The following is a 26224-nucleotide window of genomic DNA, read 5'->3' as shown; positions in this document are numbered from 1 at the left end:
GACGTAAGGTCGTAGGGGTACGTCCCCATTACAAACAAACGTTTTTTTAATGGATCTCTTAAGTTTGGTTCATGACAAATTGTGACAAGGACGAGCAGGACATTTTAGTTGAAAATTAAACTGGTCAGTGCAGTCAGTTTTACAAACTGAACTTTCATCTACTAACTTGCATGCTGACACCAACAAATATGCAATAAGATAAAATGTAGCTTTAGTGCACATCGATCTTCAGGTGAGAGCTTTTTATTATCAACACCCGTTTTAAAATGCATCCTGTCATTTATTACGTAGACCACAGCATGCTCTCAGAAACCACACACACATACAAATGCTTAATGTGAGCAAAGCTATTGCTGCAGAGTACTGCAGAAAGCAGAGTCCCTCCCCTCGATTTTATGAAGCATTTTTTACGACTAGTGAGAGAGAGAGAGAGAGAGAGAGAGAGAGAGAGAGAGAGAGAGAGAGAGAGAGAGAGAGAGAGAGAGAGAGAGAGAGAGAGAGAGAGAGAGAGAGAGAGAGAGAGAGAGCAGAAATGATGGGCTGGAATCCAGTCTTGCGCAAAGCTTGAACAACATGCTAAGGATTAATTGTCCAACATCCCTTCAGGACCACAAGAACAACACATTGTGTAAATGTGGCAAAGAGGATAAGCACTTCTTTCAGCTAACAGCATACATAATGGAAGATGTTTTTTGCTGAAAAAAAACCCCAAAGTGGAGGCAAGAAGTTTTAACAACCAATTTAGATTTTTTCTTTTTACAATCTGAGCTAAGGTAAGCTGTGAATCATAAAAATGTCTTCTTTTCCTGGTATCAAGCGTCAGGAACATGTGGACATGATGTACATCTCCATTGAGACAGCTATTGCCCTGGCCTCTGTAGTTGGGAACGTGTTGGTGGTGCTGGCTGTGTGTGTGAACCGGGCTCTCCGCAACACCACCTTCTGTTTCATTGTGTCTCTGGCCGTGGCTGATATCGCTGTGGGGGTTTTGGTCATCCCTCTGGCTATTATCCTTAGTCAGGGATTTAAAACTCAGTTCTACACATGCCTCTTCCTGTCCTGCCTGCTGCTGATCATCACCCAGAGCTCCATCCTTTCCCTGCTGGCCATCGCCATCGACCGATACCTGCGTGTCATGATTCCCACCAGGTGAGGAACTTTTGTTAAACCAGTCGGTTATACTTTCACTTTAAAGGGGTGTAATATAGTTTTCTCAGGATTTAGACATATTGACAGAAAGTATAGAGGTTAGTTTGGTTAGGGTTGTGTGGGATGATGAATGTGGTGATGATATTGTTCCGAAAAGTAGGACAGTATCAATTTGCTGTAATTAGTGACGGTAAGAACAATAAAATATTCATGAGTGAGAGCAATGGGAAGCGGATGTCATTTTTGTGCACAGTATCTATGATTGGTTGGATTGCCTGTTCCAGTACGTTGCAGCTTTCATCATAAAAAATAGCCTCTGAAATATATTACTGGCATAAGTGATATTCATCCACAAGCCTGTTTTTACGAGAATTCTATTAACACCTCATTACACGGCATGTATCACTGCCATACAAGTCAAATTGAGTATTTTACTTTTTTGACCCACAATTACAAAATTGTCTCTCAGAATCAATATATTGGTAAATTGAATTCCTTCCTTAAACAGCAAAAGCCCTCAATTTCCTGATAATCCTTCTATATCTAAAGTTACCCTAATAGTAGTGACAGTTTCTTTTGTTATCGCTTTTAGCATCAGAGAGCTAAGTGTGTGCTTTCACAAGAGAGAGTCGATCAGGAGGAGGCTAGATCCTTGTCTGGTTTAATGCAAATCAATGGGCTGGACATCAAAAGCTTTTAAGCAAATGAAAACGTCCCTGTCTGCCTAAATAACTGACGTAGGCACAGTTTGTTAAACGAGTTTGGCAGTCACCCATACTACTTTTTGTTTGCTGATGTTAAAAGCTGGCACTTGAGAAACATCCTTCCGAACAATAATTTATGGACGGGCGTACTAAAAAAAACAAAAAATCGAATGTAGAAGGAAAGTATGCATGTATGCATTTAAGTTATAAAAAACTTGTCTCCATTTGTGTTCCAATAACTCTGTCCAGGTACAACACCATAGTGACCCAGAGGAGGGCATGTGTGGCAGTTTGTCTGTGTTGGATCCTCTCCTTCCTCACTGGATTGGTTCCAATGATTGGATGGAATAACCGCCATGCTCAAGGAAACTTCAGCAGTTCCAGCGACATTGTCTGTAAATTCACCACGGTCATGAGGATGGACTACATGGTGTACTTCAATTTCTTCGGCTGGGTGGTGGTGCCGCTGTCCATAATGATCGCCCTGTACGCCGAGATCTTTAGGGTGATCCGGCGGCAGCTTAATCGGCGCGCTGAGGCCACGTGTGACGGAGAAAGGTACTATCGGAAGGAGCTGAAGCTGGCCAAATCTCTGGCCTTGGTGGTCTTTCTCTTTGCTGTGTGCTGGCTGCCAATACACATCATGAACTGCATTGACTTCTTTTGCCCAAAGTGTTCCATACCCAAGTTTGCCTTGTACTTCGGCATTTTCATGTCCCATGTGAACTCAGCGCTCAACCCAATGGTTTATGCATTCAGGATAAAGCCGTTCCGTGTCACGCTGATCAAGTTCAGTCGCCGGTGCATGTTATGTAAGCCCACGGAGCCCACCCCGTGTCCCCCCAGCACACCGGCCCTGACGGAGAAAGTGGATGTACTCCTGTAACAAGGACTGGAACACCACTGTGGCTTACAGCGAGATGGTGCACCAATGACACTCATGGGATTGTGTGATATTTGGAATATCAACCCATTCACGAACACAAAAGCAGAGTCAATGGACAAGTTCATTTCTGACCTATTCTTAATTCATTGACACTGTTTGATTCTAAGAAAATTTGCCTGCAATCAAAGGAAAAATATTATCAACTTGAATTATTTGTTTTCACTTAAGTTTTCCGTAATTGATTCATATTGAATTCTAATAAATATGTCAACATAATAAGTGATGCAACAAACATTTCATGTTCAAAAAGCTTGTTGGGAAATACACCAGAATAAACATGCAACGTCTTCACTTAATATGTTTCATTTACAACAATTCAAATACATTTTAAACAAGACTAAGATTCTACAGCTATGCCAGCAGCTCTGAGAGGCTGTATGTAGGCACAACGGTGCTTTGAGCTAAATGCTAACATGCTGATGCTAAGCAGGTATAATGCAAGCAGTAACCTCCAGTGCTGAGAAATGAAGCCAACGCTAAAGTGCCAATAAATGCAGTTCATCAAATGGCAACTTGAGGCTGGCTCCAAAAACGAGCCCAAAAAAGCCAAACTTTCCAGCAGAAATGAACATGTTATTTGGGCTTAAAGTTAGGCATAATTAAGGCGTGGCTGCTCTGAGTGACAGGTGGGTGCTGTCTCAAGACGCTATCTGCTATCTGTCTGCTCTGCTGCGTCACTGAACCCGCCTCCACCCACAATCCACCCTTTTGCCCATTTTTAGAGTTAGGCTGTTTCATCACTGCCAAGATGGCGACGGCTAGAGACACCCACTTTGAGCTTCACAGTGGCTCCTTACAAACCTATGTGTGACGTCAAAGAGACTTCGTCCATATTTATTTAAGTCTATGGTATGATATTAACCATTAACCATCTTAGTTTAGCGTGTTAGCATGCTAACATTCGATAATTAGCACTAACTGACATCCGTTTTGCAAGAATTTGATCATAAGCCAAAGTAATGAAATTATTAAAATTAGAATTATTACAGTTCATACTGAGGGGAACATGAAGTTCTGTATCAAATTGCATGGCAACCCATCATGTTCAGAGAGATATTTCACTGGATAAGTGAAAACTTTGACCTGCCGGTGGCGCTACAAAAGCAATGTTAGGAGATCACCAAATTCGCTAGGATTCTCCCTCTGGGCGCCATATATGTCTGAGCTATTTATCATGACAATCCATCACACAGATACACAGATGTTGAGATATTTTTATTCGGATCAAGTGGTGGACTGAATGACGGAAAGACTGCTAGCATGGCTAAAAGTGAGTTTTGGCACAAAAACCTTTATAGGATGTTTGAGTCGTCACGTGAACAAAAGCAGAAGAGCCAAGAATGGAAATTTATTGGGTAAAATCAATAGAGAGGACAGTGTGTTCTGATGAGAAGTGGAAGGGCCCTGCCTAGAATGCAAAATAGCAATAAATTCATGAAACCAAATGGAACAGGACTCTGGCAACATTAAAAGCAATCCGGAAATGAGTCTTTATCCCAGGATGTCGGCATCCTTTCAGCTAATTCAGCTAGTTTCAGGCATATTTCAATAGCTGTGGCAGACATTTGAGTAAATTACCCAGAGAGCTTTATGCTGAAGTGATTTATTCCAACTCTAAAGCCAAAGCTTCGGCTAAAGCTGCGTCAGTTCTGCTTTTGTCATCGGTTTGACTTGTTTCTTGTTTCTGTCCATGTAACATCACTTCCGCTCACAGATTAATGGAAGACGAAGAAAATAAGGTCTAATCTGAATCTGGTTTAGAATATGCATGTGTGAATGTTTTTTGTCATTTGACATGTGGGTTTGGTGTGGATGTGGCAGTGAGGCCCTCGGAGATATTTATTTTTCTCATATTTATCCTGCGCCCACCTGAGACGTTCACACATGAACATGCTGGCGTCATATCAAAACCTATGTCACCATCTGTCGCCTTCATCCTTGATAAGGGATTTGAAACTGCTGAGTGTGGTCTAATCCCCAGCCCTCGTCTTAGTGAGGGAGCTGCTGCATAACCAACCGGCCTTTACCACCTTCGCAACATACACTCCCGTGGCTGGTGGCCTGTCGAACGCTGAAGGCGCACAAGCATGGTATAGCTGTGGAGACAAAAAAAGCCAAGAGTCTCAATTCTGTGTGAGCATCTTATCTTCTTCCTAAACTAATCTTCTTTGAGGTAAGACCCTTCACATTCATCCCAAAAAACAGCTGCAAAGCAAAGATTTTTGAAGCTTCATATATCTGTATTTTAGTCTCCAAAAGCAATATATTTTTTAAATCTTTTTGATATTCTCAGACAACCGAGGGAAAGTTGCAGCACCGAACCACAATCAAATGGCTGACACAGACGGAGCAGATGGGGGCCAAGACCTGGAGGCTCCGGATGAAGAGCTGGATAGCGAACACAGAGCCCTGATACACTTTGGTAAATACTATGAAGCCCAGCTTGCGCTACCTTGGGAGCAGTGGACCTTCAGACAAAAGGCAAACTTTTGTATGGACCGTATCTTCCTCGGGTTCTTGGCCATTTTTCTCATCATATTACTGGGAGAATTTGGCTTTAAAATGTGGTATGTGACAGACGTGAAGAAGATTGCAGAGTTTGTGTCAGATTTGGTGGTCTTTCTGTTCGACTGGCTCTTCACCCAGGAGAGACAGGAGGAGTTTTTTGAATTGTAGGTTGTGAATGAAGGGTGACCACTTCATGGTATAATCATGTTTTTGTGTTTTCTACATTGTGGCACTACTAATGCCCAGTAAATAATTACAGCTCCATCTTGGAAATACAGCAATGTATTGGGGATGATTTATAAACTATGTTTTAATGGAGAATTAATGGAAATAAATAACGCAATCAACTGAATCCTTGTTCTGTCATACAGTATACTGCACACACCACCATCTCCACCTGAGTGTGTCCTTGTGTATTAATACCATGGTTAGGACGTCCCGTTCAGGCTGAGGACATTGCAACATGTATTGTAAAATACTCAATCAGTGTCAAACTGTATGTGTGTTTCTAAAGAAAAAATGTTTAATTTAATTATAAAATCGTTATCAGAGTAGACACAGAATATATAATATTGGTATGCAATGTCCATTCCCATCATTATTTAAGTATTTCCATTATTTACTTTAAAGCTTTAGAGGCACATATTGTATTTACTCCATTACATTTGTTTTACACATAGTGACCACTTACTTATCATTTTACAATCAGACGCTATTATTTGCAAAAATATTATATATATCATAAATCATCCAACCCAAGTGTTATAACATCCATTTTGACCAGCTATAAAAATGCTACAAAATGCATCAGTAATAATAATGCTATAATATAATATAACATTCTGAAAGGGATCATACTGCCTAATGACTTATTATGTTACTTAAAGTACAATTTACCGGCAATACTACATCTGTACTTCAACAATATTATGAATGAAGATTTTTTACATTTAAAGTTGTATTTTTACATTGAGTTGTTGCTCTTTTCACTTTAGTAAAATATACTCTGGCACCACTGGCACCACTGTAACAGATGAAATACAGTTTCTCTTCAGGGATAGATTGTACTGTTAACATCAAATAATTATAAGATAAACTGTTGACATGCAGTATATTTTACATCATTCAACAAGCTGACAGAAAATGGATTTGTGACAATTTTGACATGTTGTTTACAAACATTTGACAGTTCCAGCTCCTCAAATGTGAGGATTGGATTGTCTTTTAATTTATCTGTTAAGTCCCACATTGAGTACTTTCACTTTTAATACTTATTTTCAATGCAAGACTGAAGGTATTCTACAGAATTACGAATTACAGTGTTTACCAACCTACTTAAAGTAAAGAATCTGAATAATTCATTAATTACTGCACACTCGAAGTACACACTTGTGGTATACAGTTTTACAGCTTATCATCGTGGCGGGTTATTTTATTGCATTATTTACAAAATTAATGCAAAAACTATCAATAATAATAATAAAATAAAGCAATGATTTTAATAACACACCATTTATATTCAGAAAGTTGTTATTTAAATACTTACAGTGAATAATGGGATAAATGGATACATTTCTTTAATTCATGTATTTACACTCGTTCATTGGTTTATCTAACTGATGACGTAAACGTCTGTGGACCAATGAAATCAACATGTTACTCTCTTCCATAACTTCCGGTTTCTCCTCTTCCTCTTTTCCGGATTTTTTCCTAGCGTGACCAACGTTTCGTGTCTGTTTAGACTTAAAGTAAGTCAGAATTTGAATAATCTAAAACGTGTGTGCAAATTAGTTGTCGTCAAACTGTGTGTTCAATGCGGCATGTACTCGGGGGTTGGTTTTAGTTCCAGTTCCTGAAATTCGTGGTGCTGCTGAACATGCAGCCGCTGTCACTAATGGAGGCCAGCTGTCGTTGTAAAAACACTGGCCGCCATGCTTTTTCTGTTCGCTCTAAATCACAAATACATCACAGCGGTACAGAGTGACACTGCTGCAGAAATAACGTTACAGCTCAAAACGGTGAAACTCTTAACACCGAGCGTTTGGTTATTGTCTTCCTGTCTGTGTTTGATGGAAGTCTAAGCATGGTTTCAATATACGAGCAGCTAAAGCTAAAAGCTAACAGCTATATTTAGCTAACGGTAGCTAAGCTAACGTCAACCTGGGCTCCCCCCAAGCGTTTCACTCGCTTATTACGCGCATGCATTTCATCACACTAGCGCTGATGCAAGAGTGGCCTGTATCAGGAATAACAACATGATAATACTACATTAGGGTACTTTTCAGAAAATATATTTGTATTCGTTCAAGAATCATTCAGTAACTTTCCATGATTAGGCCGCTGTCGTACATTATACCACAGTTGGACCTGAAGTGAATAGTCCATCACGTGGTGAATTAATTGGCAAACAATAATAAAAAATAAATGTGAATATTACTGTTCTCCCTTGTCTGCAGTGTAAGAAAACTGAATGTGTCTGATTTATTGACAATATAAGCAATCTGAATACAAACACTTGGGCTTTAGGAAAGTCTTGTGCATGTAATATTCCAAACTAGCCATAGGGGAAAATACTCAGCAGCTTCATTGATAATGGAATTATTAATTTCACAATTCATCGTTTAACAATGTCAGAAAATAGTGACAAATGTCCATCACATTTTCACTGATATTCATATTCACGCTTCCTATTTAGTCAACAGTCCAAAACCCTAAGATCATGACAATGATGTGAGACAGGGATGACAGCATCTCCTCATCCGCTTAATGATTTGAAAAGCTGGAACTAGGGAATGTTTGGCAACTTGGCTTGAAAGTCAATCATCAGATTTATGAATATAATCTAAAAATGTCTCTCCTAAATCACGGAATTGGCTGTTTAAGATGAAGGGAAATTCAGCAAAATTTATCTTTTCGTCTTTAGTTATTTGTGGTGTATTTTAACTAAATTTATTAGGATGGATGATAACGTTCCAGCCTGTATGTTGAGATGCGGGTCGTCTTTTTATTTTACACTCCGATTTGATGTCAGAGTTGCATAACCTGCATAGTCACAAGTTGTTGAATTTGTGCGTCTCGTCCGTCAATACAGAATGCGTTACGTGGCCGCTTACCTCCTGGCTGTGCTCGGTGGGAACACCAGCCCCTCTGCAAAGGACATCAAGGCCATCGTGGGCAGCGTAGGAATCGAGGCCGATGACGAACGCTTAAACAAGGTACGCCATTTAACGACGTCATATTATGCAATTCCAAAAAAAACAGTTGAGATTTTTGTGGCTGAATTTGAATCTTCTATTTCTCTGCAGGTCATTAGTGAGCTTAATGGGAAAAACATCAATGAAGTCATGAACTCAGGTAAAGGCCTCATGGTGAACATGCACTGAAGCTTTCAAGATGTTGTTCATGGAGGAGTGCTAAAATTAGTTTTTCTTTCCTTCGTCCACAGGCCTCTGTAAGTTAGCCTCCGTACCAGCAGGTGGTGCTGTGGCGGCTCCTGCCGCTGCTGCTGTTGCTGGTGGGGCCGCTGGGGCCGGGGCTGCGCCTGCTGTTGGTATGTGCACATCCTTCATTCTTAGCTTCCATTTGATGAATATTGATGATTTCAGTTTCTGGAGGAGAGTTGCTTGAAGTTCTAAATTGCATTATCATATTATTGCATCTTGATAGCCCCCGCAAATGACTCTGTGGCTGCATTTAGCAGTCAACTGCAACATTTGGCTAGATTGGACATAAGTGCTGCTCAATATTCTGTCCGTCTGAAGCATTGACTGTTGTCTTTCTCTGTCTCGTTTCCAGCGGAAGAGAAAAAGGAAGAGAAGAAAGAGGAATCAGAAGAGTCAGACGAAGATATGGGCTTTGGACTCTTTGATTAATCTGTGTTGTCTGTGTTTGAAAAGCAATAAAAATGTAAAGGGTTTACACTGATCACATTGTCCTTGTGTCTTCTGTGATAGGTTTCAAATAGCTCTCACAAATGATTTTGTTATTGTGAATATTATTCCAAAGACATTACCATGAAGGGTTCCAGAAATATATTGTCTGGCTTTCAGGGTTTGATGTTGAAAGTTATTTTGTCATCAGCTAAAAATAGTCCAGACAGGGCAACCTGTTGTCATTAGGCAATCTGGACCCTGCATGTGGTCAGCCTGTCCTGCTGTTGGCCAAAACCACATAATGGCTCCGGCTTAAAGGGACCAGCCATGATCCAACACACACAGGGTCCCACCACAATCCAAAAATCTGCTGCCGCTTTGCAGTTTATAGACAGTTTTGTCATTTCATGTATTTAACAGTCAATGTTAATGTATTGTAATGGCTTTAAAGTTGTTTTTTACATTGGCCTTGTTAGTGGACATCAGTAAAACCTTTTTAAATGAATCAGAAGAAATATGTGTAATTAAGTGGTTTGTCACTGTTGTGGCCAGACAATTCACAATTTCCTTATTTCCAGTCTTACAAAGGCTCACTTAGGCTGAAATGTATTTGCTAAGGTTATTGACAAAATGAAAATAGAGGTATGTAATCTCCATTAGGAGTTTCTCAGAGCTGTCATTAACGTTATTAATTACACCTGTGCTAATACTCAGTCTGCTTTGAAATAGGCCTATGATCCAGTATTTGAGCTGATATGATAGTCTGGATACGTGGTGTATAAATGATGTGAGTCATCATTCACATCACAATTCATCTTTTGTCATTTCATTTTAATTCAACTTTGAATGACAGCTTAGTCACTGAACTCGTCATCACTCTTGAGTAATCCTGAAATGTGACCATTATTTTTCCGCGAACTGTTCGCCTGCACTTCCTGTTTTTGTCTTACCTGACAGCCACCTGAATTTGTGTCAAAGTAAATAAGTTTAGGTGAAGACGTCACTTTTACTGTTATGAAAAGAAACAACTCTGAGCGTAAAGGAAAAAAAGACACGTGAATGTATTATGAATTTAAAGATCTAGCTTTTAACACATTCACACCAATTCGCATTCACGTGGCAGCGAATGAGGACGCGAGGATCATTGTGTTCATCGAGCGGTCTCTTCATCTTTTTCTCCATTTGCTTGTGCCCCCCCCCCTTTTCCCCTGACGTATGCAAGTACATGTGTTGCATAGCACTGTGCTGCCGAATGCACAAGAATCCCTTGTGAGCCCATTAGTTCTGGCTGGATATAAGCCTGTAGGGGAACCTGTTCCACAGATGAGAGCCAGCCATCACTGCGTGTGTAGTAAGACTACAGAGGTGTGGCAAAGTCAAGGTCTTTGGATTCCTTGGAATAAAAGTAAGTTTCAACTAGAAAGGTGTGTCTTTGACTGAATAGAACCCTGGGCTATAAGGCGTTGTATAACACACTTCTTTCAAACTCAAGCGGCGACATTTGCAAAGAACGGGCTCGAAGTTATTGCATAAGACACATCATATAATCTTGCCAAAAACTGAATTCAACTCACCAAGCAGTCTGTTGTGGCGATGAACTCTGTTAGCCAAACACACCGACTAAAACAAAACACTAAAAGTGAGCGAACTATTTTCCCCCACTGTGTCTTTCGGGCGCAAAGAAGCAGCTGGGGGGGGGGTCGGCGCTGCACTCAGCGGTGTTATCACTAGCGACCCTTACCGCCCGGGGGCCGGTTAGGAGAAGTGAGTCAGTAGGTAGCCGATGGCAGGATAAAACAGGTAATAAAAAGGTGTTTCGAGAAGGTGTGAGTCACCGCAACCATGAGAGGTCCTTGAGCATGCAGAATATTAATGCAACTTGCTGCAGCAGAATGGACAGACACAGAGGTGCACACTCGCTCACGGACACACACAAGTTATCACAGGATTCTCCTGGCGGAGATAATATTTACCAATGAACAAAGCCTGACATTGATGTATAGTTTGTTTCATAATGAGAAAAAAACAAACAAATTTGAGCATTAAATTAAACATATTTTATTTGAGTATGCAATATGAACGCCAGCATTCATATCAACAAACACAATTGTGTCACATTTCAGTGTAGCTTCTATTAACAATTCTAGAAATATATAATACAAATATTGCAGAGAGTCTAGCTTATATACAACGAAGGTTATTGCATTGCTTGTTTTTATCACCACAAATCAATGGAAATAACCCATCGAATTCAAGGGTGGATTTGTAAAATCAGCTTTTCTCAAATATTGCCACGTTGCTCTTTCAGTTAACACTTTTGAGAAGTAAACATTCAAATCTACCAAAGCCATTCAACTGTTTTTTTTGTTTTTTTTCAGAAAACATCCCGTTGCAGCAGAATTACACTGTTTTCTATCACAAAACAGTAAAAATCTTGCAAATGAATACAAGCTTAGAGTTTGTTAGGTTGTGTTTGTGTTCTTAAAAGGATAAATTCATGGTTGCAACACATCCTTAACCACATCTATGGTGCCGAGAAAAGTTGAGCGCTTCACTTGCAGCAGTGTATTCTTTTTTTTGTTTTCGCATGGTTGCCTCTCAGTCATCACTGTTAGACCCTGGATGATCTGAACACGCCTGGAAAAGACAAAAAAAAAGCATTTTAAGCCAAACCTCTTGGTGTGCCTCTTTGTTTGGGTGACTGTTTAAATGCTGCACCATTTTTACAGATATGCTGCACATTCTTTTTATATAAACTGAATCATTATGCGGATTAAATATGTTTTTAAAAAGAGCACCAAAGCTGTCTATCTCCAATGTTTAGTGTTGTCTCTTTTCAACAGGTCTGATTCTTACCTGTTGGTATTCAAATCGGTCGTGTAGATAACGGTTCCCCAGGCCAGTAATGTGACCTATGTGCTGTTTGGAGAGCCCGACTATTCTGGCTGTAAAGTCGAGCGTAAAGGCCAACTTGACCAGCTCCGGTGCCGTCGGTAGGACAGTGGGAGGATTGTGGGTCGGCGACGCTTCCGTCTCCAGATACGCGTCGGCCAACTTCTGGAAGGAAGAGTACGACATCCCTTTGAAGAAGTTGCTCAGGGTGGGGTTGTCTTTCAGCTGGAGGAGATGAGGAGAGGAAGGCCGTCAGTAAATACAGGAGGACACTTTGACCTATCGGGGATTTTACTGCTGATAAACACGCACTGTAAAAGGACAAACACATCATGGAATCGCCTGTAATATATTTGTATATTTCTATCATTCCAGCAGGTGATTGACCAAACACCTTTTTCTTTTCTTTTCAATTCATCTGCAGATTATTGTCTCGATCTTAAAAACGTTGAGAAATGGAGGCGAATCACAAGTTCCTTAAGCCCAAGGTGATGTCATCACATTGCGTGATTTGTCTGATCAACAGTCCATATTTACAACGCAAGTCACATGCAATACTGTGTTTTGATAGCAGGCCTCGTGACTCTCTCTGTCTCTTATCCCTGTTGCACACCCTCCCTCTGTCAAAACGGTGATGAATAATTTGACTCGAGCGAAGGTAAAGAGCAGAAAAGCTGTTGCACCAGAAAATGTCTCAGCCACTCACTTGTGTCATGGAGTTTGTACTTTTTATGATCTGGACTTTATGACACCGTTTATGGTTTATTGAAGTGCTTTTGCTTTCTGTAGAAACTGCTGAAGCCCCAAAATACTTCACACGTACATTAACTAATTATGTAATCTCACGAATAACCCCACTCTGTCCGAAGCATTTAAAGCAAATGATCATGTAAATATTCCCAAATTGTTAAACGCTACACAGAGTTTCATCGACTCAGAGCAGAAATGAATGCCAACCTTGTCATCTATGGCATCGCCCTCCTCCTTCGTCAAAGCAATGATCCTGTCGATTACCTCCTCTGAGAGAAATCAAAAACAAGGGGAAGTATAATCAATGCGCTGAACACTTTATGAAGTTATGGGGATTCATTTCATCTTGGAGTTATTATAGTCATGCAGAACTAAGACGCACAGCCAAGAGAAATAAACATTGATACAAAACTGTCACTGCTCATCACATTACACATTCATCAGAGAAATGCTGTTTATTGTCTAGTGTGCATTAAACCGCATGGCTTTGTTTTATCACAATGTTTTCTGTCAAATTAAAACAAAAGCCTCATAATGGCGCTTCGATCATGCACTTGAAATTGAAAGTGAAAATAAACTGTTCCTCACCATCAGAGAGAGGTGCAGCTTCCTCTTTTTCTTGGACCTCGTGTATAATTTTCTCCAGTTCCTCCGATACCTTCTCGTAGTAAAAGTACGTCGGTTCCACGCTGACGGCTGGAAAAAGAAACGATCAGTTTACTGTAAATGCACTTCTGCAGGAACAACATGCCATTTAAGCATCTTTACAAGAGATTTCCACTGATTCTGGTCAACAGGTGTTTTAGAATTGAATCATATTTGTCATTTCTTATACCACACAAATAAGGTCAATTTATCCAGACACGTGTAATCATTAAACTTACCTTCAACTCGAGTGATGTCATCATGGTTGAAATCTTTAGGTTTTTTCATAGATTGCCGCCTTTCGGAGAACCTTCTTCGAAGGGATTTACGTCTCTTGGACTTTCTTTTCTGTTTATTGACTGTAATTGTGGGCAGGCAGGTGGTGACAGCGTCAGAGGCGTCTGATGCCGAGGGGGACTTGGGTATCTCCGGTGGACTGTCCCGCTCTTGATCTTTCTCCTCGTTAACCTTCGGAGAGAAAATATCCAGGAAGCTTTTCCAAAGTGAGGGCTTCTTGTTTTTCTTTGGCTTTTTCACGGGTTTCTCGGATTCCTCCGGACGCGTCTCAGGCTGGTCTGCGATGGGTTCGACCGGAGAAAATGTACCAATCACCTCGTCGTTTGGCTCATCGGCCAAGTGAAAGGAAGGGTCGCTGGAATGTCGTCTCATCTTTCTCGGCATCGTCACCCACTTTTCTTTCCCCCCTGCCCTCTTACTCCCCAGTGCCCCGTCATTGAGGCTGAGGCTGCGCTTGACGTACACCTCCAGCAGACGTATTGTATCCTTGTGAGGCACGTAAATCAGCTGGCCATTGTTAGGCCTTTGTGTTTTTGTGTGCGTTTCCATGGTGGGACGACTACAAGAAAGAGAAAACACCACACATACGGTAGGTTAACAAGATTGTTTTGCATACCAATTCTGCCATTTTCAGTCAGAAAATACTTGAGCTCTTTGGAAGAAGCCTTTGAATCCAAAACAATTAGTTGATTAATCAATAAGTCAATCCTCAGAAAAATAGCTCTATCCCAGGATTTGCTGCTTTCACTTTCTTATGTGATGATAAAGTGAATACCTTTGGGATTTGGAAGGTTGGCCGGACAAAACATGCCATTTGAAGACGCCAATTCTGGCTTTTTTTTTTTTTTTACTATTTTCTGACATTGTATAGACCAAAAGATTAGTTGATAATAAAATAATAAAAATCATCAAGTTAATAATTAAACAAGTTAGTTAACAATAAAATAATAAAAAGAATCAGGAAAACAGTCAGCAGATTACTTGATAATCAAAGTAATGAGTCGCAGAGGTTGCATCTAAGTATTACTTTTTAATTATCAATTCACTTGCCAACTATCGTCTTGTTCAATCGATTCAGCATTTGGCTTAAAAAATAGTGAAAAACTCTTAAGCCCATGTCTACTTATTCAAATAGTTATAAAAACCCAAAAGGTATTCAGGTATGTATCACAAAACAATTATCAAAAAGGTTACCAACTAATTCAATTCAATTCAATTTATTTTTGTATAGCCCAAAATCACAAATTACAAATTTGCCTCAGAGGGTTTTACAATATGTACACATTTGACATCCTCTTGTCCCGGGACCCTCACATCGGAACAGGAAAAACTCCCCCAAAAAAACCCCTTTAACGGGGAGAAAAGAGGAAGAGACCTGTGGGAAAGCAACAGAGGAGGGATCCCTCTCCCAGGATGGACAGAAGTGCAATGATGTCATGTGTAGAACAGGATAAGTGAATTACAACACATTCAATGTATGACAGAACCACGGCAGGAGGCAAGACCTGGTCCAGGTATAACCCGGATACACAGGAGCCTGTGAGGCGAGAACTAATACAACTTGTTCATCAAGTGGAGCAGAAAGACTCCTGCATTGTATTCTATTAAATTGCTTGTCTTTGGACGTCGTAGCTCTGCAGAAACGTCTTCAAACTGCTCTAAAATCAGAGGAATATGAGGAACTGTAAAACGAATGCAATAAATAAATGTCTGTAGCCATGACATGTTTGTGGATGAAGCTGCTGTGTCTCTGAACTCACCTCGTCTCCTTCAGCAGCAGTAGAATGCTTTAGTTCCCCGCAGAGATCCGCTTACAGTAAGTACACAGACGTTATAACGCGTCTCATGAAGGGACTCTGCGCAGCGCGTCTACCTGCTCGCATTCTCCGCCCATGTATGGACACGCCTGGGGCCACCTGTCGTCAACGTAACTAAACGAGTGGGCGGAGGACGGGAAAGGAAAGCTCTTCCTGCTAAACTTGAGCTCACAGGCGTCATGTTGTTTTTTTACACTTGGGTTTGGTTTCGTCGGGGCTCTTTAGCTCTGCTGTAAAACTTCCCCTCCCTGTTGTTTGGCCACGTTTTACAGGAAGTAAAAGCTGCAGAGCAGAGCTAATATCCTCTTATGGGCTGGCTCTGTGTCTCTATGCCATTATAGACTGTTTGAATAACCCAGATATAGGGCTGCAACTAGTGATAATTGTCTCGATTAATCGACTACTTGTTTGGTCAATAAAATGTAAGAAAATAGGAAAGAATGCCGATCAGCGTTTCCCAAAGACCAAAGATGATGTCCTCAAGATGTCTTGTTTTACATATTCAGTTCATAGACGAGTAACAAAACCAGAAAATATTCACATTTGAGAAGCTCAAATCAGAGAATTGTTACTTTTTCTTTCTTTCTAAACTATTTGGCTATTCATTTAAAAGTTGGCAACTAATCAATTAATTATTGCTATGTACCTACATACAGTTAGGAGTTTGCTGTAACAACACAAGCTGCATACAATATTATCAATAAGCATACTCCGTAATAATATCCGTGTTCAGTTAACCATGGTAAATCGTCAACATTGATTGATTGATTGATTATCTTCCCAGGGGGAAATTGGTTTGCAGTACTACAAGAACATCACACAAACAGATGCCTTCAGTAAATAATGTAGCCAGAGGCTTTTTATTTTTTGGTGTTTTACTGAGGAAGAGGCTGAAGTTGACAAAAACAAACAAACAGCAGTACCTTCAGAGGTTAGAGCTTGTGTGGTAAGGTGTCAGGTTATAAATGAAATTGTAACTGAATTATTGATCTTCTTTTAATCTTTTGCATTAGCTGTATTGGTTTTACGTTGCATGTTTTATATCGGTCTTTCAACATCTTGTTGGACCATATTGGACATAATGTTTAGTGTTGAATATAGTTTTGCTTCACTCATTTCAACATCTTATCCCTTGGATCGCAGCGCTTTTGTAGATCCATAAATATATCAAATCAAAAGGCATTAATAACTAGAATAGGCTTAAGGTCTGAGAATAGAGCCAGACTGTGTGTTGAATAATTTTGTTTTGTTGTTTTCATTTCATGGTCAACTCAGATGCTGCAGTTCAACAGGGTTTCATTATGCTGGGAGGCATTTCCAATATGTTGTCCACCCTATTTATTTCAATGAGTGAAGACAAAATACAACACCACACAGTACACAATACAATGACGTACCTGTTTATACATATACAGGTAAAGAGAGAGAGACAGAGAGAGAGAGAGAAAGAGAGAGAGACAGAGACAGAGAGAGAGAGACAGAGACAGAGAGAGAAAGAGAGAGAGAGAGAGACAGAGAGAGAGAGAGAGACAGAGAGAGAGAGAAGAGAGAGAGACAGAGAGAGAGAGAGAGAGAGAGAGAGAGAAGAGAGAGAGACAGAGAGAGAGAGAGAGAGAGAGAGACAGAGAGAGAGAGAGAGAGAGAGACAGAGAGAGAGAGAAGAGAGAGAGACAGAGAGAGAGAGAAGAGAGAGAGACAGAGAGAGAGAGAGAGAGAGACAGAGAGAGAGAGAAGAGAGAGAGAGAGACAGAGACAGAGAGAAGAGCATGAGCAACATGCCAGTGGCTGAATGGACCAAGCTATTATGACTCAGACAGGTTTTACTGACATTTTGTAACCACTGTTCAGCCTTCAGAGATGAACTGGGATTCGCCGCGTACAGTTGTAGGCTGAGAGTTTCAGGCAGTGACTGTAAAACTCAGAGCAAAACTATTTTCACAGAAGGAAAACCTGATGTCTTATTTTCCTATCGATGAGTGATCCCTTATCTGACTTGTTGACTGGAAACACGAGACGTTTTCTGTAACCGAAAGCAACATTACCAGGTAGTCGCTCAGCTTGAGGCGCAGCTGGGTTTAGAGGTAACAAAGCCGCTTGTCTTTGTTTGTGCTGGTCTAGAGAGTCAACAGCAGACTGTGGTGTGATCAGTATGAGTGTGACCTTGTGACCCCTATCTGCCTGAACACTCTTCATCATATTTTTTCGGACAAATTCTGAACTATTTTTTTATATGTAACTGGCCTAGGAAAAAGAAAATCCTTTCCTGTATGTAAGCCAACAAAAGTACACAAAAGCAAACAAATTAGTGTACATTTTCCACCAGTTTGCCTATGTGTAGTACCACAATAACGCCACAAGGTGTCACGCTGAACACTGTGAAACAGTGTTGTCTCTGTGGAACAACAAATCCAATCCTGTCCCCATAAAATCAATATAGTGTATATTATCAAACATGTCACTTTCATAAGCAGGCGTGGACTGTAAACAAGTACATTTCACTGGAGTATTTATTTTTCATGCTACTTTATACTTCTACTCTACTATAGATGTTGTACTTTTTACTCTACTCTGATTGTTACTTTACAGATTCATATTTGTCATAGAAAACAAATGGTGAGCGTATCAAATTTGAAGCACTGTTATAGATCTAACTAGTTAAAATGACCTCCATCTCGACCAGCTACAACATAAAATGTCCCTTTCACATTGATGCATCACTAATAATATAATACTATAACAATGCTTATGTTATGTACGTTATGTACTTTTAGCTAATTGAGATTTTCAATGCAGGTCATGTCATCATTTATTTTCATGTTGCAGTATTGGTAGTTATACTGAAAGCTGCACACACAAGTTTTTGTAAACTAAAAGATATGATTGCAATTTGATAAAACACATCAATGCTGGTGTTGATAATGTCCCAATCCTGCAAGGCCAATTCTGAAATAGCGTTGAACATTTTGGACTAATCATGAAATTAAAGAATGTTAACGCTCTCTTGTCAGACCTCCCTCCTTCGCCTCCAACGACGCTAACAGCGCTAACAACGAAACAAACGGCAACAATGCTGACGGAGCTAACCGTGTATACCTGGATGGAAGGGGAACCAGAAGGTGGGTGCTACCCAGAGTTTTAAGCTGTTACCTGCTGTCTGAGCAAAGTGCAGAGCGGTGGCCATTAGGTAGCCAGCGGGGCACGCTAACATGCACTAACATACATGTGCGGCCGGCCCGGCTATGTCAGCAAAGAACGGAGAAACTCGGATTACAACACACACACACAGAGTGGCTTCATTCTCTGCTCAGGTAGACATTACTCCGCTTTATCTTTACAAATAGTTGTTTGATGCTTTATTAATGCTCTGAATATTAAATTTGGCACTTCTAAGTAAATTATCTGAATTCTTTACTTGCCTTGCTCTCTCAGTTAATTTTGAGATTTTAGATGAACCTTTACAGAAATTGTATACATGTTTACGTGAAATGTAAGTAAGATAACCCAGTTCATAACTTAGTATTTAAATGAATACATGTCTTCATTCTGGAAGCTTTGGTTTACGTACAGTCTTTTCCATTGTGAGAATAATGAAGGTAATAATTATCCAGATTCATCTTTGTAATGCACTGCAGCTGGATGACCCTCACTCACACTCATTTTTCTCTCTAAAATAGTCGTTGCAAACATTTTTGTCTGTCCCAGATGTGAAGGGCAGCCTGTGGTCACCTGAAGGCAACCCTGTCTGGTGCCGGCTGATACTTCAGGTCACCTTGTTCATTTTTCATGGGCGTTAAGCAGGACAAATGTGCGACTCACGTTTCGTCCCACAAAGTCTGGCCATTGACCTCCAGGGCTGGCGCACTGCAGCGGAGCAGTTGGCTGTCATAAATCTTTATCTCCTTGAATCATTACCCGCCCTCTCGTGGGACTCCCCTCTCCAATCTTAAAAAAAAAAAATAGATGGGAACTGGTGCATCCAGGCGGAGCAGAACTGAGCTGACAAATCATATTCAGACGGATACTGGAGAATACAATGGCTCCATTAATGTATGCACCCAAAATTATGAATGACTCAAAACGCTTAATTGATTTGCTATGATATTCATTATAATGGTGTATTTGACATATCGAGAGCTGGAGATCATAAATGTTACTTTAAGTCACTTTGAGTTATTAAAAACAGACCAAAATGTCTTTTGAATGATGGAAATTGTTAGGAACAAAGTCATTCTGCAACAAACTCTAAATTTAGCAGGAGTTCCTTGTTATGTCACCAAAAGGAGAGAATAAAAGATAATCTGTTAATGTGCAACATGGTTTTATATTTCCATATACATCCGAATCTCATAAAAGCAAAAAATGAACAGCTGGTGGAAATTTTAACTTAAAATGATGAGATAACACAAATACAGAAAATGCCTTTTATAACTGACATTAAATGATGAGGTTTGTAATAATCCTGCATTGGCTCCTACTACAATCGTATAAAATCAGGTCACCACAATATATAAAAACGCTAAATCATTTTCAAGAACAGCTGGGCACTGCCGTTTTTAGCAAAGGTTTGTCATACTAGTAAAGAGTGTATTTGTTGGAGACTATTTTCAGTCGTGGATCCGGCAGTATTCCCAGCAGCAAGATGGTGTGAATGAGTTCAAAAATAAACTACAGCGGTCATGTAACGAAAGAACATTGAGGCTGACTGGTCTTTTCGTTTTAAAATATAGTTTTTGGACAACAATAAACACCTGTAGCACAGAGGAATGAGGCGTTAGACAATAACCCTGTCTCGTCCATATCTATATATTTCTAAATGGTTTTCTCAATTATTTTGTGCTGGAAAACACAATAACTGCCTTACTTTAGTGGGATCAATTCATTTATGTTTTTTTGTCTTTTTATGGGATTTGTTGACAATAAGAGAAATAAAGAATGACACCAGCCTTATCCATTTAAGGAATAACGGAGGTAAAAGACGGATTTACCAGTTAATATTATAAGATATATTCAGAATCATTATCAGATTCCTTTGCCAAGTACATGTGCAATACAAGACATTTGACTCTGGTTTCATCTACAGAAATATAACAACAGCTAGGATGACAAAGCTAGACATAAGAAGATAAAGGATCGACACGACTAGTATGGTTATATTATATGAATGTATATAAAAAGCACCAATGACCAACTATAAAATAGAATGAAACGGTAACGTACAAGTCAAGTGTTCTGCAAGTTGTGAACAAATGTATTCTCTTAAAAACTGACACAGCAATAAATGAGAGCACGTGCTGGATGCCTCAGTGATATCCGGGATTTCCAGCATGTGTGAAGCAAATACAACTAAAAATAAGAAACAGAATGACTTCCCGAACATGAAGTGTTTTTTAATCACACTGTGTCAGGACACCTGATCCTCCATTACCCCCCCAGTAAGAAGCAAGGTGTGTCCACCTCTCTGAACTTCTTCCCATCGTCATCAAATCAGCCCTGCGGTCAATAAAGTAGCTATAGCAGTAATGCAAAACCCATGTCTGAATGTTCTTGGTCAGCAAAGTCAGGGCATAAAATCAATAGCTCAAGTAATACTGTAGGTGAGCACTGCTGAACTTTGATCAATGTTAAGCCCATGAGGGTTGCTCTGCCACTCAATGGTACACTTCTGTGCTCTGGAGCGGCACTGCGTTCGCTCTTTCATCAAAAATGTAATGGCAAGGTCACGACAGCGGTGATGGAGCCCGATGGCACCGTATAGCCCTGTCCTGCATCCAGGAGAGTTTCCGTCACTGGAAGAAACCGGAGACTTCAGAGGGATTTAATTCAAACACAAGCTGCCCAGTTCCAACTTTGACTTTGCCCTCTGCAGGGCGTGCATTACAGTACACAGCCTACTGTCCGTGCAGGTCTGAAATTGGCTTATAACGTGTCTGCTGACAAAACAGTAACCCGATCTGAGTCTGGCTGCCTGAGCTTTCGTGTGAGACCCATCCAAAGTTACTTTTCTGAAAGGGGTAAAGGGACAAACGGATTCATGCAACAAGGCTATTTTTGGATCCATTAAGGGTTGCATTGTACAGCCTGCTGTGTCACAGTGATTGGACACTCACATCGGTCGTTGGATGGATTTCTTGTGATGAATCTTTATCAAAGGCAGGATGGATGTGATCTCTTTGTGGAACACCCGATGAATTATTAATGACAGCCTCGCATTAGCTTTGACCTTGCCAGAGCTACCTGTCTGTGAAATGCTCAAATGCTATCGGACCTCGTCTTCGTGGTGTCGCCGCACGATCAGTGATCAGCAGGGCAGAAGGGCGCCGCCCGCTGACCTGACCTTTAACCAGCGGCAAGACGAACAGGCTGCAAAAAACACAGCCAGTATGGCTCAGCAGGAAATGACTTCTAACAGCTTTGTCTCGTTGAGGAAGGAATCAGCTCAGAGATCCTAAAATCACTAAATGAGCCCAGATCAAAATAAGACATTGCTTCAGAGTATTCACTGATAATATGTCCTTGATGGGACTGTTTGGGACAGTACAGCATCAAATGAAACAGCCAGCCCCCAGCCTTGAAGGCCAAGATAGATCATCTTATAAATGATTCATTTGGTCTGCATATTTAATTTGGTGCATTTGCTTTTGAAGGCATCCCAGTCAAAGGCATTGTCAAGCTCACGATACAAGATTTCCCCCACTTAATAGAAAGAAAACGCTAATTTGATCGATATCCCCAACAACAACAACAAACACAACTCAACATGTCAGCATGATTTGACAATCCTTTCTGATCTTTCCATCTATTTGCAGCCAGGTTTTACCCTCTTCATTTCTTAATTAGATGAGTCTTGTTACAGAAACACAGAGCGAGAAAACGTCTGCTCCTCCAGTCTGCCACCTACACCATGACACCAGAGATATATATTTATATAAATATAATTTAAAAAAAAACAGTATCCCTGCTGTTTTTCCCTCTTCCGACGAATTTTTGGATGAAGATGAAGAGAAACAGTGAGAGAAAGAGAGAGAACCAGCACGGAGAGGGCGTTTTAACAACTAACATGAGGTGATAATGAGTATTCAGCCCTGCGGCCATGCACACTGGAACCTCCATCCATCACTATTATTGTTGAGCAGAGAAGCAGTTTGGAAACTTTAAATTCACTTGATGTCACAAGTCCAATTTATCAGAGAAATCATGAGAGGGAAACGTCACAGTTAGGATACATGTTTAATGGAAGGCACTCTTTACAGGATAAATAGAACATTATGACACTGTATACTGGACAATGTTGACACGTACAGTAACAGTCCTCAAATATTAAGTGCTTCATAACATAGTAAAGTGCTGAGTACCAACGTGACTAACTGACGTCACCATATTGCATTTCATTTTAATTAATTAGTTATTGCTCTTTCCAGAGGTGAAAAACACATTTGTTTTTCCGTTATTGCATATTGTAGGATTATTTGAAAGGCATTGATTGTGTTACAACTACCCGCACTGCCATTCCTGTACAAGCTGTATTTATAGTTATAATAAACTCACATACAGTACATTTTTAAGATCAAAATGTGGCATGCATATATAGAACCAATTTCCTGATGAGAGACAAACCTCATCACTTGTTGTCATCATTTCACAAATCCAGTTTAGGTATTGGCTTTCCCTATCACATGGAATATATTGATCATCACAATACGATTGAAAGACTATATATTTAGGTACAATGAATATGTCAAACTTTCAGTTACTGATAATAGGAGTGAGAACTTTTCTCGGCACACTATGCCATGCAATACATATGAGCCTGGTGCTTTGTCTGATCATGAATATATACATATATATATATATATATATATGTATATATGTATCTCATCTCATGATGGTGTAAAGCTCCAAAAAAGTGCTCAAGAGATATTTGGAAAATAAGCTTCCATTGCAATGAATTGATATGGTTCTTAAAGGGTAAATTCACATTGTGATACAATGATAATCAGAAGGTGATAATCTGGTTACAAAATGCCAAATAATAGATTACATGAAAAAATAACATGTGACTTTAAAAGCTGCATGCAACTACTTAGTGCAGATTTATATTTTGCAGCTACAAGAGTAATAGCAGAAGTGCAAACGTGCCAACTACTTATTGCACAGATATTGTTATGCTGTGTCATAAGGAGAAGTATTGATTTGCTGATAAGACAATGTGTGCACTCATATCCTCTTGCCTTTCACAGGACGCATTCGCCTGCCCTTGAAAATCCAGCCAAGTGCTATCTAGGTTTTGCTGACTACGAAGAAGGGAAGACGAACTTTGAGCTCTGAGTATACTTCCAGTTTAGACCGTATTCTTTTTCATTTTCTCTTGTGGGATAAACGTGCCGTTATACAGACCCTCCAGGATAATTCTGGTCAACACTTACAGCTTGTTTACTCTCACCGTCTACATTTGAAATGCTAATAGCTCAAATGAGCCACCACCTTTTTCTTCAAATTGCACTGGATGAAAGATGATAATTATACAGTAGTTGCTGAGTTGTGTTAATTGCACTTTGACACATCCACAAGCAGACAGACAACTTGTGTCAAGGCTGTCTCACCACACGGGGCCTTTTAATACTGTCATAATACGCACAAATGCTGCCATTTTCGGAGTACAAAACAGTGAGAAAGATGAACTCACCACTGGATATGTTTTTCATGCCCTTGATACATATGAATGCTTTCTCTATTAGTGTGTGCCGTTTTTCTCATTCTGCCAGGTGCCGTTACTTTTGTTTAAAGAGGGTGTGCTTCCATACTTGTTCGCAGCTGACATTTTCAGGGCAGCCTCTGCCGCTGCATCCACCACCTGTTTCTCCTCCTGCTCGGTCTCACGGTGGTAGAAATAGTTAAAGTTGGAGACGATGACGGGGACGGGCAAAGCGATGGTCAGGACACCGGAAATGGCACAGAGGGTGCCGACCATTTTGCCTCCTATAGTGCTCGGGCACATGTCTCCGTACCCCACAGTGGTCATTGTCACCACAGCCCACCAGAAGCCGTCAGGGATGCTAACAAACTGCGTCTGGGGCTCATCCACTTCTGCAAAGTAGATAGCACTTGAGAATAGGATGACTCCTATAAAAAGGAAGAAGATGAGCAGCCCAAGTTCCCTCATACTGGCTTTCAATGTCTGCCCCAGGATCTGAAGCCCTTTCGAGTGTCGGGAGAGCTTAAAAATTCTGAAAACTCTCACCAGACGGATGATTCTTAGGATTGCCAGGGACATGTTCTGACTGGAGTTCAAATCCTCATCGGGGGTCGTAGCCAGCTCTGTTCCAAGGGTGACAAAGTAGGGAATTATGGAGACAATGTCAATGATGTTCATGATGTTATTGAAGAAATCCCTTTTGCTGGGGCACACCACAAAGCGGACACCAGCTTCAAAGCAGAACCAAATGATGCAAATAGTCTCCAGGATGAAAAATGGGTCTGTTAGATACGCAAACACGTCTTTAGTGGCGGGATGAGGGGCAGAACCGACTTGAGTACTGTTGATGAGTTGGGTTAAACCCGGGGTAAAGTTAGTGTCGTCCCTGAACTCTGGCAGAGTCTCTAGGCAGAAGATGACAATGGAAATGACGATGACGAACACAGAAACCAGAGCGACAGATTTGGCTGCACTGGAGCTTTCTGGGTATTCAAACAGGAGCCAGAATTGTCGTTTGATTTCGTTGGTGGGCAAAAGGACCTCCGGCTCTTTGACAAACCCTTCGTCTTCGCGGAACTGCTCCATCGCTTCATGACCCAACTGGTAGAAAACGATTTCATTTGCAAAAACATCTAAAGGAACGTTGGCTGGTCTGCGGATTCTCCCCCCTGACTGATAGTAGTACAGAATACCATCAAAAGTCGGGCGGTTTCTGTCAAAGAAGTACTCGTTTTTCATCGGGTCAAAGTAGTTTATCCTCTTCATGGGGTCACCTAGCAGCGTCTCTGGAAACTTATTCAGGGTGCTGAGCTGGGTCTCGAACATCAGGCCTGAAATATTGATGACAACTCTCTCGTCTTTTTCTTCAATGAAGTGCTTTTCAAACAAGTCCTCGTTGTCGTAGCAATCCCTCACCATTTTACTGTCGGCGGGGGACTCGCTGTTGATCAGGAGCTTCAGATTAGAGATCAAACTGCCGCTGCTGGAGTTCGCTTTAGCGGTCAGAGTCGGAGGAGAGGATGGCGACGGCCCTTCTTGACCAGAATGATGCCTACGTCGTCCCCTGCGTGGCGACTGGTGAGGAGAGCTCAGACGGTGGGTTAACAGATTCTGATCGGGGAGCTCTGACGGGGGTGACGTCGGGTACCCGGAGTCACTTGGGTCTCCCAGGTGGATGCCGACATCGTCCATGTTCTCAAAATTAACAAGCGGCACCTCCATCGCCTGTGTGGTCGCTAGCGCCGCCTATCAGCCTGGTTGGATAGCAGGAGACGGAGGGGACACCTCAACCAGTGCCACGCTGAAGATCCTGGCAGGGTCTCTCTCCTCCTGGTTATCATTCAGGCAGCTGTATGCTACGTTTGGATTCAGTTTGTAATCTGAGGAAGAGGGAAAAAAGCAGTTATATATTTTGTTATATAGTGCAATACAGTTTTGTGGGTGAAGAGATT

General features: G+C 40.8%; 4 protein-coding genes across 5 annotated transcripts; 2 read left to right on the top strand and 2 right to left on the bottom strand.

The window, feature by feature from the left end:
- The first annotated feature begins 793 nt into the window (after positions 1 to 793).
- Positions 794 to 2739, top strand: LOC142955417 (adenosine receptor A1-like). The gene is made up of 2 exons (XM_076096922.1): positions 794 to 1149; positions 2103 to 2739. The coding sequence occupies exons 1-2, from the start codon at positions 794 to 796 to the stop codon at positions 2737 to 2739; spliced, it is 993 nt and encodes a 330-aa protein (XP_075953037.1).
- A 4212-nt stretch (positions 2740 to 6951) lies between these two features.
- rplp2 (ribosomal protein, large P2) lies at positions 6952 to 9231 on the top strand. 2 transcript variants are annotated; one of them, XM_076096960.1, is made up of 5 exons: positions 6952 to 7055; positions 8399 to 8522; positions 8613 to 8661; positions 8753 to 8857; positions 9103 to 9231. In XM_076096960.1, exons 2-5 carry the CDS (start codon positions 8400 to 8402, stop codon positions 9177 to 9179), a joined length of 354 nt encoding a protein of 117 aa, XP_075953075.1. In that variant the 5' UTR covers positions 6952 to 7055; position 8399; the 3' UTR covers positions 9180 to 9231. The 2 variants fall into 2 exon arrangements, with proteins under 2 accessions (XP_075953075.1, XP_075953074.1); XM_076096959.1 differs by having other exon boundaries at positions 8399 to 8661.
- Positions 9232 to 11221: 1990 nt separating this feature from the next.
- LOC142955430 (uncharacterized) lies at positions 11222 to 15812 on the bottom strand. The gene is made up of 6 exons (XM_076096941.1): positions 15524 to 15812; positions 13706 to 14322; positions 13410 to 13517; positions 13029 to 13090; positions 12036 to 12296; positions 11222 to 11816 (listed from the first exon to the last, which is right to left on the bottom strand). Exons 2-6 carry the CDS (start codon positions 14310 to 14312, stop codon positions 11778 to 11780), a joined length of 1077 nt encoding a protein of 358 aa, XP_075953056.1. The 5' UTR covers positions 14313 to 14322; positions 15524 to 15812; the 3' UTR covers positions 11222 to 11777.
- An 8499-nt stretch (positions 15813 to 24311) lies between these two features.
- LOC142955377 (potassium voltage-gated channel subfamily A member 10-like) lies at positions 24312 to 25994 on the bottom strand. Its single transcript, XM_076096876.1, has one exon. It carries the CDS (start codon positions 25992 to 25994, stop codon positions 24312 to 24314), a length of 1683 nt encoding a protein of 560 aa, XP_075952991.1.
- Positions 25995 to 26224: the final 230 nt, after the last annotated feature.

Source organism: Anarhichas minor, unplaced genomic scaffold (genome assembly GCF_050575085.1).
Source record: "Anarhichas minor isolate MPS153535 unplaced genomic scaffold, ASM5057508v1 ptg000023l, whole genome shotgun sequence".
NCBI lineage: Eukaryota > Metazoa > Chordata > Actinopteri > Perciformes > Anarhichadidae > Anarhichas > Anarhichas minor.
The sequence above is the reverse complement of the archived record's forward strand: the minus strand, read 5'-3'. Positions and strand labels throughout refer to the sequence as shown.